The following is a 19457-nucleotide window of genomic DNA, read 5'->3' as shown; positions in this document are numbered from 1 at the left end:
CATTATTTACCAACACTTCATTCGAAGTTAACAAGAGAAAGAGATATACTTTAAAGGCACTGGAAGAAAATGCTTGGTATGAAATATATTTTATTTAGATTAATGAAGAAACACAACCAAATTTTATCTAGTAATTTCTAACAGATTTAGAGACTGTTAGTGAATACTTACTAATTGTAGCTAAGTGTGATATTAGATTTAAACAACAACAATATATAACTGAGACCGAGAGCGATGAGTAAAAAAAATGTAGACATAAGTGAAGAATTTAGGTCTGAGACGGACAAGATAAGCAAGATAAGGGAAAATGTAAATTGAAAGGATTAAGAAAATATTACTGAAGCCACAGGGAGTATAGTAATAAAGAGAAAATCAATGCAAGGAAACCACAGATGTCAAAGAAATAATGGTTCTAATAACAGAGAAACATATTGGGAAGAAACCAAATTTTTATAATGCAATGAAATTAAAAAAGCAAATAACACTCTGTTGTACAAATAAATAAGGCATGACAAATACATTATAGATAGAACAGGACATAGCGAAAAGAAATGGAAAATCTGAACACAACTCGGAGCAACATGTCATATTAAATAAATACAATAGTAGTAGTAGTAGTAGTAGTAAATAATGAGTACAGTGGAGCTATAACTATCAGGTAACAGAAGAATAATTCTTGAAACAACACGAGCATAAGTATTCTTTGTTAGTTAGTAAAGAACGTCTGAGATAAAGGAAAAGGAGAGTTGTAGAATGGAAAAGTAACATAGTGAAGAAAAAATACAAATTGGAGCTCTAATTATAGAAATTTGGTGCTATTTCCATCTCATTGTTCAAAAATTCTAGAAGACATTATTAAGGAGAGATTAAAGGCTAAGATTAATGAGTACTTAGGAAAAATACCAATTTAAGAAAGGAGAAAAATACCAAATTAAGAAAGTATAATCAACAGGAGAAGCTAATGAGAAACAGATTATTTGACGGTGACGATTTAAGAACAGGAGAATGTTAAGTGACAATGAAAGGCTTTTGACAGTCTATTTGAAGTGACAAACTGGAGAATAAAACCAAAGTGTAAACGTCATTAAAAGACATCAGAGTAATATTATAGACGTTCACTGTATTACGTAAAAAGTCAGATCAAAAATAGACACTGAAAAATCTGGCCCTTCTCTCCCTCAGATCCATACAAAATTACACCAGAGGTATAAGTAATGGTAAACAAATATAATGCATTACACTTACAGATAATTTTTTGAACTTAACACATTTAGAAATGGATATGAATTATATCTGAGGAGTATTCATTAATCTCCTAGATAAATACAGAATATTGATTAACACATACAAAACGAAATCGATGATAATAAGTAAATTTAACAGTAGATAACAAAATCCTTTACTCAAAGATATGATACCTGTGATAATCAAATGAAAGATACACGTCAAACATCCCTTAATTTTTCCTGAAGACACAATACCAATACCTTCGACATCACCGAACTTAACAAATGAAAACTATGTTAATTTCTATGAAACATGTGGTTTATCCAACTTTGCATTCCTAATACATCACTTAGTTTGTCGACAAAAGCCAAATATAAGTAGTAATAGTTCAGCCAAAGAGGTATACTTTGACCGATTTTTTCTTAAACCCTGAAATTTCGTAAAGTAACGAAGTGTTTTTCAACGCATTTTAAATCTAAGTCTACTCTCTTAAACAAATAAACAATTTAATATTTCAGTATGGCATGTTTTCAGAAGATTTTCTCGCGCTTATTCTGATGGATAAACACAACATATTGCATAATGGCTTAAAGCCTGGCCAAGTGATAGATATTAACTGAAATACTATCTTTATAGTAGCTAGTGGATTTCACAGATGTAGCGTAAAAGGAACCTGATGCATGTGTTCTAACGAACTGGAAACACAGAGACTAAACCTACAGTGCCTGACAAAAAAGTTAAAAGAAGAGGATGAGAAAACGAAATGAAACTTCATTGGCTGAGATGGTATACGGCTTTATTTCAGTAGTTACAAAATCGAGCCAAATTTAGAAAGAACCTGGCACTGTGAGCCCAGTTATCAGTTTAACGTCACTCCTTCCCTGAGCTAAATGCAAGCACTGATTCGGACGTGAAAGGCCATAAAGCCATGTACACTCTTCTGCGGCCAGCAGGCCCACAACATTTGTAACTGTTTCTTGATATCCTGAGAACTGGCACAGTTCATAGAGACATGTGCTGCGTGTGGACGAGCACTGTCCTGCACCAAGACACTGTCGCATGAGAGGTAACACGAGATCACATGTTGTGTCCGTCACGAACTGTTACGGTGTCACAGATAGCTCATTCATATTACCAACTGTGACCTGAAGCTGTACTCAATGCCTCCGCACACCATAACTCCAGGAGTAACACTATAGTGCTTCTCCAAAGCATTGGAAAATGGCATGCGACACCATTCGTCAGCAGCCCATACTTTCCCATCACCACACCACTTCAAACGAAGCCGTTTGCGTTGTTAGGTTAACAGCATCCTACGTATGTGACGTTAGTTGCACCTAGTCTCTGATCAATGGTGATACAAATTATTGTGCGGAGTTAATTACCTGTTTTCTGGTGACAAAGTTGCACTCAAGCAACACTGTTCTCCTATGCCGGCGCAGAATCACTAAGAGTCCTAATGCGTTTTAATCGGCGGTATTGCTCCTCTAAATCAACCACTGGTTATCATAGTTGGCCAAATACGAGGTGTGATCAAGAAATACGGTGAATGAACTTTTTTAGCAGCAGCTGATGACGCTAAACCATGTGACGTAATTTATCCGATAGCCTGGTCCATCGAGACAGGCAGTGTCAAGCTGGGCACGTTCTGACTAGTCAGTCAACGTCCAGCGACGCTAGAGTGAGGTTATGTTTATAGCGTCTGTCGCTCATCAAGCATTCTGAGCAACGTGTGAACATTCAGTTCAGTTTCAAGATGCAAAAAAGTGTCCATGGAAACACAGGAAATGTTGAAAACGGTGTATGGCGACGATGCTGTAACTCTGAAGACTGTTTATAAGTTGTATGAGCGGTTTTATAAGGGAAGCGGGTCGTTAGAAGACGAGAGACGTTCGGGACGCCCATTAACCTGAAAAAAAGAGTAAAACGTGCAGAAAGTGGCAAAAATGTTCGTTCAGACAGGCGAATAACTATCAGAGAGCTTCTCGTAGAACGTAGCATTTTATACGGGTCAGCACAAGCATTTTAACTGACAACTTGCAAATGAAACGAATGAATGAAAATTTGAAAATTTGTCCCCAGACATTTTGAGTGATGAACAGAAGGAAAATCGTCTGTCAGTTTGCAATGAGTTGAAGGATCGTCTTCATTCAAATCCGGACTTCCTGTCCAAAATTGTAACTGAAGATGAAAGTTGGATCCATACGTATGACCTTGAGAAGAAAATTCACAGTTCCCAATGTAAAATCAGTGAATCTCCGCGCCCTAGAAAGGCACATCAGTCAAAATCTTGTTCATTGTTTTCTTCCATACTGAGTGTATAGTGCGGTCAGAGTTCGTTTCAAGGACAGCAGTGGCAAACTTAGAATTTTACAAGGACGAATGCGACTTTTCCGAAACGACGTTTGAGTAAAGAGACCAGAAAAAAGGTCCAACCGCTCCATTCTCTATCACGACAACGCGCCGCGCCACTCCTAGCTTTTGATTCGCGAGTTTTTGGCCGGAGAAAGTATTCCACGTCCGCCTTACTCACCAGATTTAGTACCATGTGACTTCTGGCTCTTCCCAAAAATTAAAACCGTGGGTAAAAGGAAACTTTTTGACGCCATTCCTGACATTGAGAGGGCCACGAAAGAGAAGCGGAGCTACCTTCCAGAAATGACTGTGGGGTAACTGCATTGCTAACCAAGGACAGCACTTTGAAGGGGAGCAAATCAAATTTCACGTAAGCTTATTGCTTTGCTTCTAAAAGAAATTATGCAGCGTATTTCTTGATCACTTCTCGTATATCTTCTTTGCGCGGTATTTTGTTACCAGATGACACGTGTAAGACAGGTTGCACGAGAACTGTGAGATGCAACAGATCACGTGCTCCTTATCGATTTTTGCTATGATCCCGAAAGACTGAAAACTTCCGAATGGGCTCTGCCAGTTCACTTTTATCAAGGAAACACAAATACGATTACATGAATTTACATAAAAATAAACTTATATATTAAGCACCGGATTGATTCAATTGCTTACGAACAACAGTCTTTATTTATTTTAGAGTATCAAAAATGTATTTATAAAACACATCATTACATATACGAAACCTCATTTACTCAAAGCAAACCTAAAAATATATATATATATTTTTTTTGCCAAAAGTTTTAAGTTGTGTAAAATATGTGGTTAATGAGTCTTACCGAGAGAGGAACACGGAAAGTTCATAGGTTTTCCGACAACACCATTGTTAATAAATTTTCAATAAAGACGAAAATAAAAATAAGCTCTCAGTGTAGGAGGATTATTGTAAACACCATTCCCTGGAACATTTACATTTTGGAGCTCTCTGAACTATAATATGCTAACTTTTATGTAGGAAAATCTCACAATTTACAATTTCATTTCATTTGTCGCTGTATTTTACGTAACTGATGAATATATTTGACGTAATTATTTTCAGGCTGTGGTCCTCCGGTTGTAGATCTAGGTACCAAGGCGCTATTGGACGATTAAAATTCCTGAGGAGGCCTTTTTGCATAATAGGTAAGGCTGCAGAACCTCTTCCAACAAATGATATTAATACGAATATATACGATGCAATATTTTCTTACTTTATTTAAAATATGATTTTTCTTAAATTTCTATCGTAGGAAATTAACATATAACTCCAATTATTTTGTTATGTTTCGATTGCCATTATGTTCCCAGTGCTTTTCGTAACGAAAAAGCATGAAGCTGTTTATTATTTGTTATGTCAGAATGCATTAATATATGTTACATTTTTGCCGAAAGAAATCAACGAATATTGAACAAACATTATTTATAATTTTCAGTTAATTGCGGCTTTACCTCATGATTTTTGTATGTGATTTCTACCTCAGCTTTATTTCATCCGTAATTGTTTTAGTGATACAAACTTAATAAAGGAAGGTGGCTTGCATTACTTTGAAACTGCAGTCATAAGAGTTTGCTAGTCAGATTCTTTGTTTCCGAAAACAGGACAGTGTACAAGTTGGTGGACATGTCTAAAATTTGGGACAGATACAAAAAACTATTGTCTCTATCCCGCCTTTGAATCTTCATATAACTTTCTTCACTTTGGAATTATTATGCAGTTCTAAAATATAGGGTGTTTAATAGTTCATTATAAACACTTCTAGATGTTGTAGAAGGGACTTAGTAGACCACGTTTTTACACAGGAACCCACCTCCGGAAACGTCATCCAAAGACGTTAAAGAGCGTTAAAATTACAGGCGCCGGTGCCTGTAAATGATTGTATATATACAGGGTGGTACAGTGATTCCGTTACAAACTTTCTAGGATGATGGAGAAAGATAAATTTATCAGTTAGAGGTAAGAGACCGCGTACCGAAACGAACGAGTATTAAGTTACAACCGAAAACCTTTCTGATACGACTGATAGTGCAATGCATATACTGGTACTGTTGTTGTTAAGATTGTAGGGTAAGCAACTTTATAGTCCAAAACAACGAAGAAATGTCCAGTCAACATGTGCTCTAAAATGCATACCTGAGGAGCTGTGACCACTTGTTCATCTTCGCTAATGCGAAACACACATCATCTATTGAATAAGTGCCCATAGCTTTTAAGGTGTGCCTTTTTGAGCCCATTTCTCCGTTGTTTTGGTCCATACCACCACCTCTGAAAGTTGCCTACCCTGAAATCTTAGCAACAACAGCACCGGTGCATTGAAACGTCTTAATTTAATAATTTTTTGCTTAAACTGCTTACTCAGTGTTCTCAAACTGCAGAGTGAAACTGAACGTATTGTCTCTTTGCTTGTCGTTATCATTTCAACATTGTCCTAGAGAATTTTCCCTGGTAAATACTGCTCAAAGTTATTCTATTCATTTATGACCCACAATATACAACGATACGCTATCTGACTGCTCAAATAATTAACACAAAAGAATGGCCCTGAATTATGAGAAATCCTAACAATAATCCATACATTTCATAAGTCACTTATCTCACGGAAAATGTTCAGTCCATGAACTACAGCGATACAGCAAGCACCAATACAGCCAGCTAAATAAAAGATTCAAACTCCTGTAAGATCTAACTCCTACTAGACATGTGTTTAGCAAAGGAAAGATTTTGTTGCAGAGCAAACAACGTATTTAGCAAATTTTACCTTAGATGTGATATCCAGTTCCAAAATTTATATAATCATCAACAAAATTAAATTTCCATGACGGACACACGTCCAGACCATCCGCTCGCGCTATCACTTCAGACCTCTAACCTTCATCACTGCTAGCTATAAACTTCTAGCCGGCCGCTGTGGCCGAGCGGTTCTAGGCGCTTCAGTCAGGAACCGCGCTGCTGCTACGGTCGCAGGTTCGAATCCTGCCTCGGGCATGGATGTGTGTGATGTCCTTAGGTTAGTTAGGTTTAAGTAGTTCTAAGTCTAGGGGACTGATGACCTCAGATGTTAGGTCCCATAGGGCTTGGAGCCAGTTGAATTTATGAACTTCTAACCTCCATCACTGCTGGCTATTCACCTCCAGCTTCCATCACTGCTGACCATTAACTTCCAACGGGTCCGACCAGCCACACAGAGTCTCTTATAGAGGGCGCACAGCGTTGTCAGACTTATTAAAGTAGTCTATCGCGCTGCCAACATACAAACACATAAACAGGCTACTTACAACATGTATTCCACTGTTAGAGGTATCTGAACGATTCTCACTTATAACTTGCGACTCGTTCGTTTCCGGTACAGCGACCCTTACCTCAGATTGATACATTAACCTTCTCCATAATCCTTGATAATTTGTAACATATCATAGAAACATCCTGTATACACATTCACTGAAGAGCCAATGAAACTGGTAATCCTTCTTAATATCGTGTAGGGCCCCCGCGAGCACTCAGAAGTGCTGCAATACGACGTTGCACGGACTCATCTAAGGTCTGAAGTAGTGCTGGAGGGAGCTGACACCATGAATCCTGCAGGGCTGTCTATAAATCCGTAAGAGTATGAGGGGGTGGAGATCTCTTCTGAACAGAACGTTGCAGGCATCCCAGATATGCTCAATAATGTTCATGTCTGGGGAGTCTGGTGGCCAGCGGAAGAGTTTAAACTCAGAAGAGTCTCCCTGAAGACTCTCTGTAGCAATTCTGGACGTGCGGGGTGACGCATTGCCCTGCTGGATTTGCCTAAGTCCGTCGCAATGCACAGTGGGCATCAATGGATGCAGGTGATCAGACAGCTTGCTTATGTACATGTCACCTGTCAGAGTCGTATCTAGACGTATCAGGGATCCCATATCACTGCAACTGCACACGCCCCACACCATTACAGAGCCTGTACCAACTTGAACAGTCCATGGATTCGTGAGGTTGTGTCCACACCCTACTCGTCCCCCCGCTCGATAGAATTTGAAACGAGACTCTTCTTACCAGACAACATGTTTCCTGTCATCAATAGCCCAATGTCAGTGTTGACGGTCCTAGGCGAGGCGTAAAGCTTTGTGTCGTACAGTCATCAAGGGTACAAGATGGATCAAATGGCTCTGAGCACTATGGAACTTAACTGCTGTGGTCATAAGTCCCCTAGAACTTAGAACTACTTAAACCTAACTAACCTAAGGACATCACACACATCCATGCCACAGGCAGGATTCTAACCTGCGACCGTAGCGGTCGCGCGGTTCCAGACTGTAGCGCGTAGAACCGCTCGGCCATCCCGGCCGGCAAGGGTACACGAGTGGGTCATCGGCGAAAGCCCATATCGATAATTTTTCGTTGAATAGTTCACATGCTGACACTTGTTGATGGCCCAGCATTGAAATCTGCAGCAGTTTCTGGAAGAGCTGCACTATTGTCACGTTGAACGATTCTCTTCAGTCGTGATTGATCTTGTTGTTGCCGTATCTTTTTTCCGGCAGCAGCAGTGTCGGAGGTTTGATGTTTTATCAGGTTCCTTATGTTCACAGTACACTTGTGAAATGGTCATACGGGAAAATCCCCACTTCATCTCTACCTGAGAGATGCTGTGTCCCATTGGTCGTGCGCCGACTATAACACCACTTTCAAACTCACTTAAATCTTGATAACTTGCCATTGTAGCAACAGTAACCGACATAACAACTGCGACAGATACTTGTTGTTACAGGCGTTGCCGACCGCAGCGCCGTATCTTGCCTGTTTTACGTATCTCTGTAGTTGAATACGCATGCCTATACCAGTTTCTTTGGCGCTTCAGTGTGTATTTACAGGCGCAGGCTCCTACAACTTTGACGCTTTGTAGCGTCGCTGGATGATGTTTCCGGACATAGGTTCCTCTGAAAAACTTGATCTACTAAGCCCCATCTATAAATGCTAGAAGAATGAAATATGAAATGTAAAATATCCTATAGATTTAAGCAGTAGTTTTCCATCCCTGATGCTTTATAGAATCAAACTCTCCTGTGCAAACCAGCTTTGTGGGACTGCGAGAAAGAGTTTAGAAATGGTTTGAAAATTTTTTCAATGTTTGTTGGAAGACGCTAAGCGCACTCATTATCAGACACTGGATGAGTATAGTGCAGATAATATGCGCCCCGTTTTAAGGCAAGTTAATGTTTTACATGTCTCAACGTTTATAAAGTCATATCTCCTGAACTGTTTGCCGTACAATGATATAACTTTCTAAGCACATCCTCTGCTATATGTGGATACTGTCTGTAAAATTTGTTGCGAATATAATTAGTAATAAAGAAGAAATAAATTAAAACATGATGCCTGATGCTGTAGTTCTAGTACATGGACAGCGAAACTATAGTACGCCATAAACTTTTTTTCCTTTCAGTAATTTGTGAGAGGTATCAGGGAGAAGAAGATGCAAAAAGGTTTGAAGTTTGTGTAAAGTTCGTCGGAAATCGCTCAGTAGTCTCATTCTCAATGCAGAATGAATGTAGGCCGGGTAATATGCACGCCATCAGTTACGCTGCTTCAGTACATATATACAGTTTCCAATTTTAATACTTACTGTGTTCAAACTTCAATATAGGATTTTAACTGTTGTTGAGTAAATTATGACAGAATTAAAAATTTTTGGATTCGCTCAGTAATTCTAGGAAGTAATGAAAACTGAATTTGCATTACCCCTAAAAGCCGTTAGCTAGGCAACGTGGAACTGGATTTGAGTGACTGGGTTAGCCGTTTAGCAATATACTGTGGATAAGATAAATTGTAGCTTTTGTCATATTCTTTTGAGCCCTTATTACCATTTCTTCATGAAACTCTACACTTATTTACAAATTTTGGGGCCATTCCTACAAGCTGTGTCAATGCACAATACGTCTCTATACGAGGATGGTTTGATAATTCTGGTAAAAAAAAGTTACTTTCGTAAACAACTCACTTTACTTCTCGGCATAGTCTCCTCTGAGGTACATACACTTGGTTCAGCGATGGTGGATTATCCTGATGGAAGAGCACTTTTTTGGGTGACAACCTTGGTCTTTTTTCAGCCAAAGCAAGTTTCAAACGATCCAACAGTGAAGCATAATAGGGTCCTTGGGAATACCAAGAAATAATGGCTGACAAAATGGTCTTTGCCTTCTTCAGTGCATTTGCACCGGTCTTTGTTCATTGTTTGCCTGTCGTTTGGACTCCGGTGTATAATGATGGATCCGAGTTCCATCAATAGTCACAGATTAGTGAATAATACCTTGCGGATTGCGATTAAACATCGCTAGACATTGCCTTGAAATGTTGCGCAGGGTGCGCTCTTGGTCTACTGTGAGCAGACGCGGAACACACCTCACACAAGACTTCTTCATAGGCAATTAGCCGCGTGGGTTAGCCGGGCGGACTCGGGCGACTTGTCACGGCTCGCGCAGCTCCTCCCGTCGGAGGGTTCGAGTCCTCCCTCGGAAATGGGTGTGTGTGTTGTCCTTAACGTAAGTTAGATTAAGTAGTGTGTAAGCTTGGGGACCGATGACCTCAGCAGTTTGGTCCCATAAAGTCTTACCACAAATTTCCAAATTTCCGTAGCCAGTGGTCGGTGCAGGACATTATGCACTCGCTCATTTGAGATGCCTACAGTCTCAGAAATGTCACGGCTTTTTATTCGTCTGTCTTTCATTGCCATACCTTGGATTCTGTCAATTGCTTCATTTGTAGCGACCTCAATTGGACAGCCGGAGCGCACTTCGTCTTCGGTGCCTGTTCCACCACTTTCAACTTATTAATCCAAAAGTAAACAGTCTCCAATGATGGCACAGAGTCAACGTAAACTCCAACCAATTCTGTTTTTATTTGTGTGTTAGTCTAATCCTTCAAATGAAAATTTTCGATAACAGCAAGAAATGCAATTTCCTCCTTTTTCATTCGCAGGCAACACACTAATCAATTCATATGACACTGAACAATGAAAAGTACACTGTATATTGTTGAAGTTCTTAATACGATCATTGGAATAATCATCCTTACCAACCAGGAAGGCGCAACGACAATGTTACATTCTTTCATTGAAATTTACCACACTTATCAAACCACCCTCGTATAAAAGGGTTACAGGCACGTACAGTATCACTCTTGACTCGCTACCACATGTTTTGTTGGACGGCTCTCCGAGCTGAGCGATACTGTAATCTGTAAAACTCACCAACCTTTGAAACTTCCTGGCAGATTAAAACTGTGTGCCCGACTGAGACTCGAACTCGGGACCTTTGCCTTTCGCGGGCAAGTGCTCTACCATCTGAGCTACCGAAGCACGACTCACGCCCGGTACTCACAGCTTTACTTCTGCCAGTATCTCGTCTCCTACCTTCCAAACTTTACAGAAGCTCTCTTGCGAAACTTGCAGAACTAGCACTCCTGAAAGAAAGGATACTGCGGAGACATGGCTTAGCCACAGCCTGGGGGAGGTTTCCAGAATGAGATTTTCACTCTGCAGCGCAGTGTGCGCTGATATGAAACTTCCTGGCAGATTAAAACTGTGTGCCCGACCGAGACTCGAACTCGGGACCTTTGCCTTTCGTGGGCAAGTGCTCTACCATCTGAGCTACCGAAGCACGACTCACGCCCGGTACTCACAGCTTTACTTCTGCCAGTATCTCGTCTCCTACCTTCCAAATTTTACATTTAAGACTAAATGCACCAATTTTATTACTACACGCTATACGAACTTTCTCCAAAGCACCTTGGTCTTCAAATATTTTTTTGTTTGCTCTATCAGAGTGAAAATCTCATTCTGGAAACCTCCCCCAGGCTGTGGCCAAGCCATGTCTCCGCAGTATCCTTTCTTTCAGGAGTGCTAGTTCTGCAAGGTTCGCAGGAGAGCTTCTGTAAAGTTTGGAAGGTAGGAGACGAGATACTGGCAGAAGTAAAGCTGTGAGTACCGGGCGTGAGTCGTGCTTCGGTAGCTCAGATGGTAGAGCACTTGCCCGCGAAAGGCAAAGGTCCCGAGTTCGAGTCTCAGTCGGGCACACAGTTTTAATCTGCCAGGAAGTTTCATATCAGCGCACACTCCGCTGCAGAGTGAAAATCTCATTCTCACCAACCTTTCTTCAGCGTACGAGCTCCTCCGACGTTGCGCTCATTCTTGTGTCACATTCGTAAAACCTGAATTAAGTAATAAACCAAGGAAGAGGTTGCTGGGCCTGTAAACAAGTATCAGTATCGTCTGTTAAAAACAGACTATGTTGTTGAGACCCTGTGACCGCCAGTTAAGTCGGTACGTGTAAGTGTCATACTTCCATCAGAGTAATATGTCTGTAAAATCAGAATCCAAGGAGCCTTCGCGGGAGCCATTAATTCAGGGTAACGGCTTTCACAGCGCCTGTCTATCAGCTCTTGAAACCCTTGGGAAATTAAATACACACGCGAACATTAAACATACCCATTTAACGAAGCCCGTTAAAATACTCTTATATGTGGGATTTTACTCATTAAACGCTTGGATATTGAAGTGCTACTTGGCCCGTTCATAAAGGATTCTCCTCTCCTGTCATGTTTAGATAATCAGTCGCAGTTGTAAGGCCATCAGCGATTGTCTAAACAGTACTGAGAATATCGTGTGGCAAGAAAGCTGGTGTAGCCCTACTTTCCATCACAGTGATGTGCAATGATACAGTGGCGCAGCGCGGGCTTTGTTCATCATTATCTAATAAAGTATAATGCTACAATTATTGCCACCATAAAATCAAACATTCGTTCACCATTCAATGTCACTTTCTACGCGATTTTTTACATCTCAGTTGGCAATGCTAATTAAACTATCATTTCAGCCTAGTATGCCATTTAGGTTCGCCCAACACCAGCGATATGATCTGCACTCATCACGATATCCCGAAAGCAAGGGACTGCCCCTATAATAAATTATGTTATTTTGTAATATTACAATCGGCAATGAGCGTGAGCGGGGAAATGAAATGCCACTGCCACTTCTCGTACACAGAAGCAGTATTTGATATGTTATATTAACCTCTGTGTGCGAGGTACCCCTCTCCCTACCACAAACCATTTATTTATATTGCTGATTTGGGTTGGCGTGCGTGATTATATAACACAGGTGACTGTAGCAGCAAACATATCGTATGGGTATCTGTCGTTGCTGAAGGGAGCAGTAGTCTTTTTGGTACCTGCAGAGGTAACTGTCTGGGAGACTAATCTGGTCTTGTACCATTAACGAATGTGGTCTTGCTATATTGGCACTGCGAACGGCTGCAAGCAAGAATTAATGGCCATGTGTTTAAATCTCTTTACAAAGGCTGAAGGTGTTACCATGAATTCTCATATTCTCATTAATTCTCACAAATTTTCTCAAGTGAGCTCATGTCTTCTTGGATTTTTAAGGTAAGATAAATATGAAATATTCTCATTATCATCTAATACGATTCACATCAAACGTTCCTGGACCAAGGTTCTTTATCATCATCATTCCTGAAAGCTGTAAAAGATGTTAGTTCGTACGCAGGATAACACAATTCTTTACTGGACTCGTATTTTGGGAGAGGAAGACTAGAGTATTCAAACTGATGTATGTACCTCGCGATATTACTAACGAATTTCCGGTAACTGCTGGGTTGTACCTTCAGAAATACTTCTGCTCATTTAGTTTCTTTTCATTTAATCCTGAACTTAGAGTTCATCCATTATCGAGAGAACTTAAGTTCAAACTACCTCCTTGTAAAAGCTTCGATAGTTCTTAAGCTTTTAGCTGTTACTGCACATTTTCCTTCACATCATTTTCATTTCTTAAGTTAATGTGACTATGCACGACATTAATTCGCCGACCGGAGTGGCCAGCGGTTCTAGGTGCTACAGTGTGGAACCGCGCGACCGCTACGGTCGCAGGTTGGAATCCTGCCTCGGGCATGGTTGTGTGTGACGTCCTTAGGTTAGTTAGGTTTAAGTAGTTCTAAGTTCTAGAGGACTGATGACCTCAGAAGTTAAGTCCTATAGTGCTCAGAGCCATTTGAACCATTTTTGACATTAATTCCTTCTCAGAATGCTGGTAGATATTTTTCGTGAATATTAAGAAACATCACTTGCAAAATTAAGTTGAATACAATGGGGATATTGTCTGTAGAATAAATAAACCAGACAAAAATGAGTTATATAATTACGTAACAAAACAATTATCCATCATTAGAAAATGCGTTTAAGTTGGAATACTCCATTAAACATTACCCCTTGTCATCTTCAACTTTTATAGTCCTGTCTTCCTCAGTTGCGTGTAATATTACGGTATATTAATAATTTTTACTTATGGACCGTCTGACAGCAACTACCCCTTGTTATGGCATTCTTGATATATTTTACATTCTTTAAACAGTCACACGGTGTTACTAAACGAAGATAAAGTATTAATGTTTGGATATTAGCAAGAACACACTAACCAAAGATCCAAAACAGAAAGTAAGTGACAACCACATTATTACAGGATCCACTCTATATTTATGTGAAATCTCCTTCATTAGCTACAGTTTTCTGTCAAAAGCATTTTTCTACCTTGAAGTTTCATGTAGAAAGGAAATCGGGCATCAAAAATTCCGTCGAAATATTCAGAATGAGACAAATGAGTAACTATATAAACCAGCTGAACAGCTATCCCAGCTAAATTAGTGTCGGGCATTATAAACAATTGTTGTTACTCGCATTATCCGAAAATGTGTAAAATTTCTAGAAAGTGTGTATTCATCTGATATCACAATATCTTTTCATCAAAGCCACGATTTTGTTTCTTAAACATCGAACTAATGAAAAATTATCAAGTGCATCAGCAACCCCTTCTTCTTAAAGTAAAAATAACTGTAGAGTTAGAAAACGGCGAAATACATTTTCATTCATTTTCCTTTGTCGGATCTGCCCCTTATAGTGGGTACGAAATCGATTGTTCATTTTCACACAGTTCGCTCTCGGCGATTCCTTCTGATAATACGTGAATGTTTAAAGAAGTACAAGACTGTTAATTTTGTAGAAGATTAGCCAGATAAACTCGGCCTCTCCTCTCCTTCCGGCGTAATAGCATGAATTATTTAACTGTAGACACTTCTGGCTATTCCCAGCTGAAACCTACATTGCGTCGGGATTACGGCGCAGTTTTCTCCCCATATCACATTTTTTCTCTCGTACAAGACGGCAAGAGATTTTAATCTCCCTCAGGTCAGTTCTATTTCTTGTGGCGATTAAATAGAGTACTCCTCTTTTCTTATTCTGATTATATATAGACTGTGAAGTTTCACACGCCTTTAATAACACCAAGCACTGAATCAACTTTAAAGATTTTTACAATATGTACCAATTTCTTGGAACTTGTTTTCGTTGAATGTTAGTAATATTTGTTTGCCGCCAATTCGTTGTACTGCCTACGCTTAAGAGTACCGTACCATAGTGGTAGTAGCTAACCATCATTCTTTGATGCTGCTCCTGTTACTCAGACTTCGCTTTTCCTTCCGAGCCTAAATAGAAAATGACAGTTACAAGAAACAGAGCTGACTCTCATTTTTCGCTTAAGTTTCAGCAGAAGCTTTTGTAGGATATGTTCACTGTACTACATACTCTTAAAATGTAAGGTAACACTGAATCCTAAGTAAGACCGTAAGGACAGATTGTCTGTAGTTTCTCCGCGTAGTAACATTTTGTTATTAAAGAAGTCAAACCAAGAAGCAAATTAAAAACGTATGATAGGAGACGTATTACGTCCTAACAGATACTTTAAACTTATTCAAGAGCCCATCTTAAATGATAGATACACGAGCAGGTTTTATTTATAAATTCACGAAGTAAAAATCAAAAACCGATTTTTCGATGAATATACTGCAAGAGTAAAATTTGCTCTTAATATCATGTAAGGACACAATAAAATATATATTCGCACAGGTGAAACAAACTGTTGGTTTGTAACTGCCTTCATCTTTCGTTTTGTGAATTTCACAATGTTATTTTCTTAACGACTAAGCGTTTGCTGTAACGGTAAATTTCGTCTACAGGAAAAGATAATGCGATCAAAAATTGTCTCGATAATAAAGGATGAATAGTTGCAGCAGCTTTTTGGTGGATAATTCTGACGTTTATATCGTTACAGCATGGAAGAGCTGTAACAAATGTATTTGAGAAGACCACGTCCAGAATCTCTGTTTGATGGTTGGGGAGGGGGGGGGGGTCTTGGTGCTCGATTCGTATTTGGGCTAAGATCTGGTTTAGCCCGAACTAGCGGCCAACTCTATAGCCATTCGAACATCATTAAGCAAAGTTTGAACAACGAAGCGGAAATGGCGCCCAGGCATATTATGCGAAGTGATTGATTAATTTTTGAAAAGACGTTAACTGGGCTGAAATTAGCTCTTAGCTAATGGCACAATTAGTATGTGCACCGTTCGGATTTTAGGTGCAAATACGTGCTAAAAACACATTTTTTCTGAGAGGTTTTTGATGTGCTCCTCTTCTCTATTTCAGGCTTGTACAAAACAGTTCAAACTTTACACTAAGGTAGATAAATGGATAAACACAAAAGAAATTTTTGTATCCAGTGTCCGCAGCTCGTGGTCGTGCGGTCGCGTTATCGCTTCCCGCGCCCGGGTTCCCGGGTTCGATTCCCGGCGGGGTCAGGGATTTTCTCTGCCTCGTGATGACTGGGTGTTGTGTGATGTCCTTAGGTTAGTTATGTTTAAGTAGTTCTAAGTTCTAGGGGACTGATGACCATAGATGTTAAGTCCCATAGTGCTCAGAGCCATTTGAACCATTTTTTTTATATCCAATGATCTTTATCTCTGTCGAGAAGTGATGGTTTAAAGCCGAGCTGAATGTAGCTCTTAAAACTCATTCTTACTTGAATTGAATGTGGGGAACGGTTTAAAGTGATTAAAATAATTTAAAAATGCGTTCTTACGATGCTTTCAAAAAGCCAGCTTCATTCGGATTTTACATGTTAAAAACACCTTTTTTAAGGGCTGTTCTTTACACGCCCCGCATCTGTGTTTCAGATTTATGCGAATCGGTTCCGATTTTATAAGAAGGTACACGATTATTGTAATTAATGGTCGTCCTGTTGTTTTCTGAAAGCTTTATCCGTTGCCACGATATAAGCATCATGGTTCGAAAGACAATGAAAAACCCTATGCCGGTCAGTCGTTACACGGGACAACAAAAATCTGTCTTGACACATTCACTCTTTTTCACGAGTTAACCCTTCTTCTCCAGCCAAGTGAGTAGTCGTAACTGCAAAGTGTAGGGACAACTGCACAACGCTAAACTCCTTGATCCTATGGTCAAAATCCAGAAGATTCGCTACGCGCAATAAACAATATACAGGTTATTACAAAAAGGTACGGCCAAACTTTCAGGAAACATTCCTCGCACACAAAGAAAGAAAATATGTTATGTGGACATGTGTCCGGAAACGCTTACTTTCCATGTTAGAGCTCATTTTATTACTTCTCTTCAAATCACATTAATCATGGAATGGAAGCACACAGCAACAGATCGTACCAGCGTGACTTCAAACACTTTGTTACAGGAAATGTTTAGAATGTCCTCCGTTATCGAGGACACATGCATCCACCCTCCGTCGCATGGAATCCCTAATGCACTGGTGCAGCCCTGGAGAATGGCGTATTGTATCACAGCCGTCCACAATACGAGCACGAAGAGTCTCTACATTTGGTTCAAATGGTTCAAATGGCTCTGAGCACTATGGGACTCAACTGCTGTGGTCATTAGTCCCCTAGAACTTAGAACTACTTAAACCTAACTAACCTAAGGACATCACACGCATCCATGGCCGAGGCAGGATTCGAACCTGCGATCGTAGCAGTCGCACGGTTCCGGACTGCGCGCCTAGAACCGCGAGACCACCGCGGCCGGCTCTACATTTGGTACCGGGGTTGCGTAGACAAGAGCTTTCAAATGCCCCCATAAATGAAAGTCAAGAGGGTTGAGGTCAGGAGAGCGTGGAGGCCATGGAATTGGTCCGCCTCCACCAATCCATCGGTCACCGTATCTCTTGTTGAGAAGCGTACGAACACTTCGACTGAAATGTGCAGGAGCTCCATCGTGCATGAACCACATGTTGTGTCGTACTTGTAAAGGCACATGTTCTAGCACCACAGGTAGAGTATCCCGTATGAAATCATGATAACGTGCTCCATTGAGCGTAGGTGGAAGAACATGGGGCCCAATCAAGACATCACCAACAATGCCTGCCCAAACGTTCACATAAAATCTGTCTTAATGACGTGATTGCACAATTGTGTGCGGATTCTCGTCATTCCACACATGTTGATTGTGAAAATTTACAATTTGATCACGTTGGAATGAAGCCTCATCCGTAAAGAGAGACTCTTAAGTAGTAAAGGAGTTTTGCTATGTGGGGGGCAAAATAACTGATGATGGTCGAAGTAGAGAGGATATAAAATGTAGACTGGCAATGGCAAGGAAAGCGTTTCTGAAGAAGAGAAATTTGTTAACATCGAGTATAGATTTAAGTGTCAGGAAGTCGTTTCTGAAAGTATTTGTATCGAGTGTAGCCACGTAATGGAAGTGAAACATGGACGATAAATAGTTTGGACAAGAAGAGAATAGAAGCTTGCGAAATGTGGTGCTACAGAAGAATGCTGAAGATTAGATGGGGAGATCACATAGTTAATGAGGAGGTATTGAATAGAATTGGGGAGAAGAGGAGTTTGTGGCACAACTTGACAAGAGGAAGGGCCGGTTGGTAGGACATGTTCTGAGGCATCAAGGGATCACAAATTTAGCATTGGAGGGCAGCGTGGAGGGCAATCGTAGAGGGAGACCAAGAGATGAATACACTAAGCAGATTCAGAAGGATGTAGGTTGCAGTAAGTACTGGGAGATGAAGAAGCTTGCACAGGATAGAGTAGCATGGAGAGCTGCATCAAACCAGTCTCAGGACTGAAGACAACAACAACAACAACAAGTACAAAGTAAGGAGCCCCCGGTTCAAGTCGCGACCGGGGCACAAACTTTAATTCATTTATTCAGCTACCATCATTAACGTAGATAAAGATAAATCTTAAATGTCTCGAGGAAAATTTAATTACAAGCAATATATTTGCCTGGAGCTAGTGACAGAGGGTGCCAAAACAAGCGGTCCGTCTTAGCTGTACGTTCAGCAGGATTATCGGACATTTAGTACTGTGAATTTTAAGCTCTCAGTAATAGGAGAAGACCAACTCAGCAGAATAGTACAAACCACTGTGTGGATTGTTAGTTATGCTGTGAGATTGAACAAGATGAGATATGAGTCGTCATTATCGCCGAGAAGTCGTCTTGGAGTGACCCAGTCGTTGGAAGTGCGAATCGTGCGTCTAGAAAATGACCTCGCAGTTCAGAAAACAATTATTGCTACAAGAGTAACGGGATGGTCCCCAAAACTTTTTTTAAAAATTTTTGGGGTAAAATCTTCTAAAAAGTGTAGAGATCGCTTGTAGCCGCTTACTTCGATTATTGCCGAATCATGGTAGAATTGACTGCACGATAATAAATCGCATCTACAGGTTATATCTACAACAACATACAGACGAATTAGAGGCCGTTAAATTAAAAAACTAATAGTGCCTGCTGTGAAAGCGATAGAAAGGTATTCACTTGGCTAGATTACATTAAGCCATTAAACCAATACGGTCTTCCAACGTTCTATGAGGCACATATCCTGGTATCATCAAATGGAATGGATGATGAAAGTTCCATCAGTAACTACGAGTCATCACTGGAGGACGTACTAATTTGACCTGAAAAATAAGGAGAGTAGGCGGAAGAA

The 19457-nt window shown here is 40.2% G+C and overlaps 1 protein-coding gene across 1 annotated transcript in view; it reads left to right on the top strand.

The window, feature by feature from the left end:
* Positions 1-19457, top strand: part of LOC126253138 (potassium voltage-gated channel subfamily KQT member 4) — a 1084963-nt gene that overhangs the window by 529637 nt on the left and 535869 nt on the right. Inside the window, exon 3 of the mRNA XM_049954282.1 lies at positions 4676-4758. Within this exon, the coding sequence (XP_049810239.1) occupies positions 4676-4758 (83 nt within the window). The remainder of the gene's footprint in view (positions 1-4675; positions 4759-19457) is intronic.

This window comes from Schistocerca nitens, chromosome 4, assembly GCF_023898315.1.
Source record: "Schistocerca nitens isolate TAMUIC-IGC-003100 chromosome 4, iqSchNite1.1, whole genome shotgun sequence".
Taxonomy (NCBI): Eukaryota; Metazoa; Arthropoda; class Insecta; order Orthoptera; family Acrididae; genus Schistocerca; species Schistocerca nitens.
The sequence above is the reverse complement of the archived record's forward strand: the minus strand, read 5'-3'. Positions and strand labels throughout refer to the sequence as shown.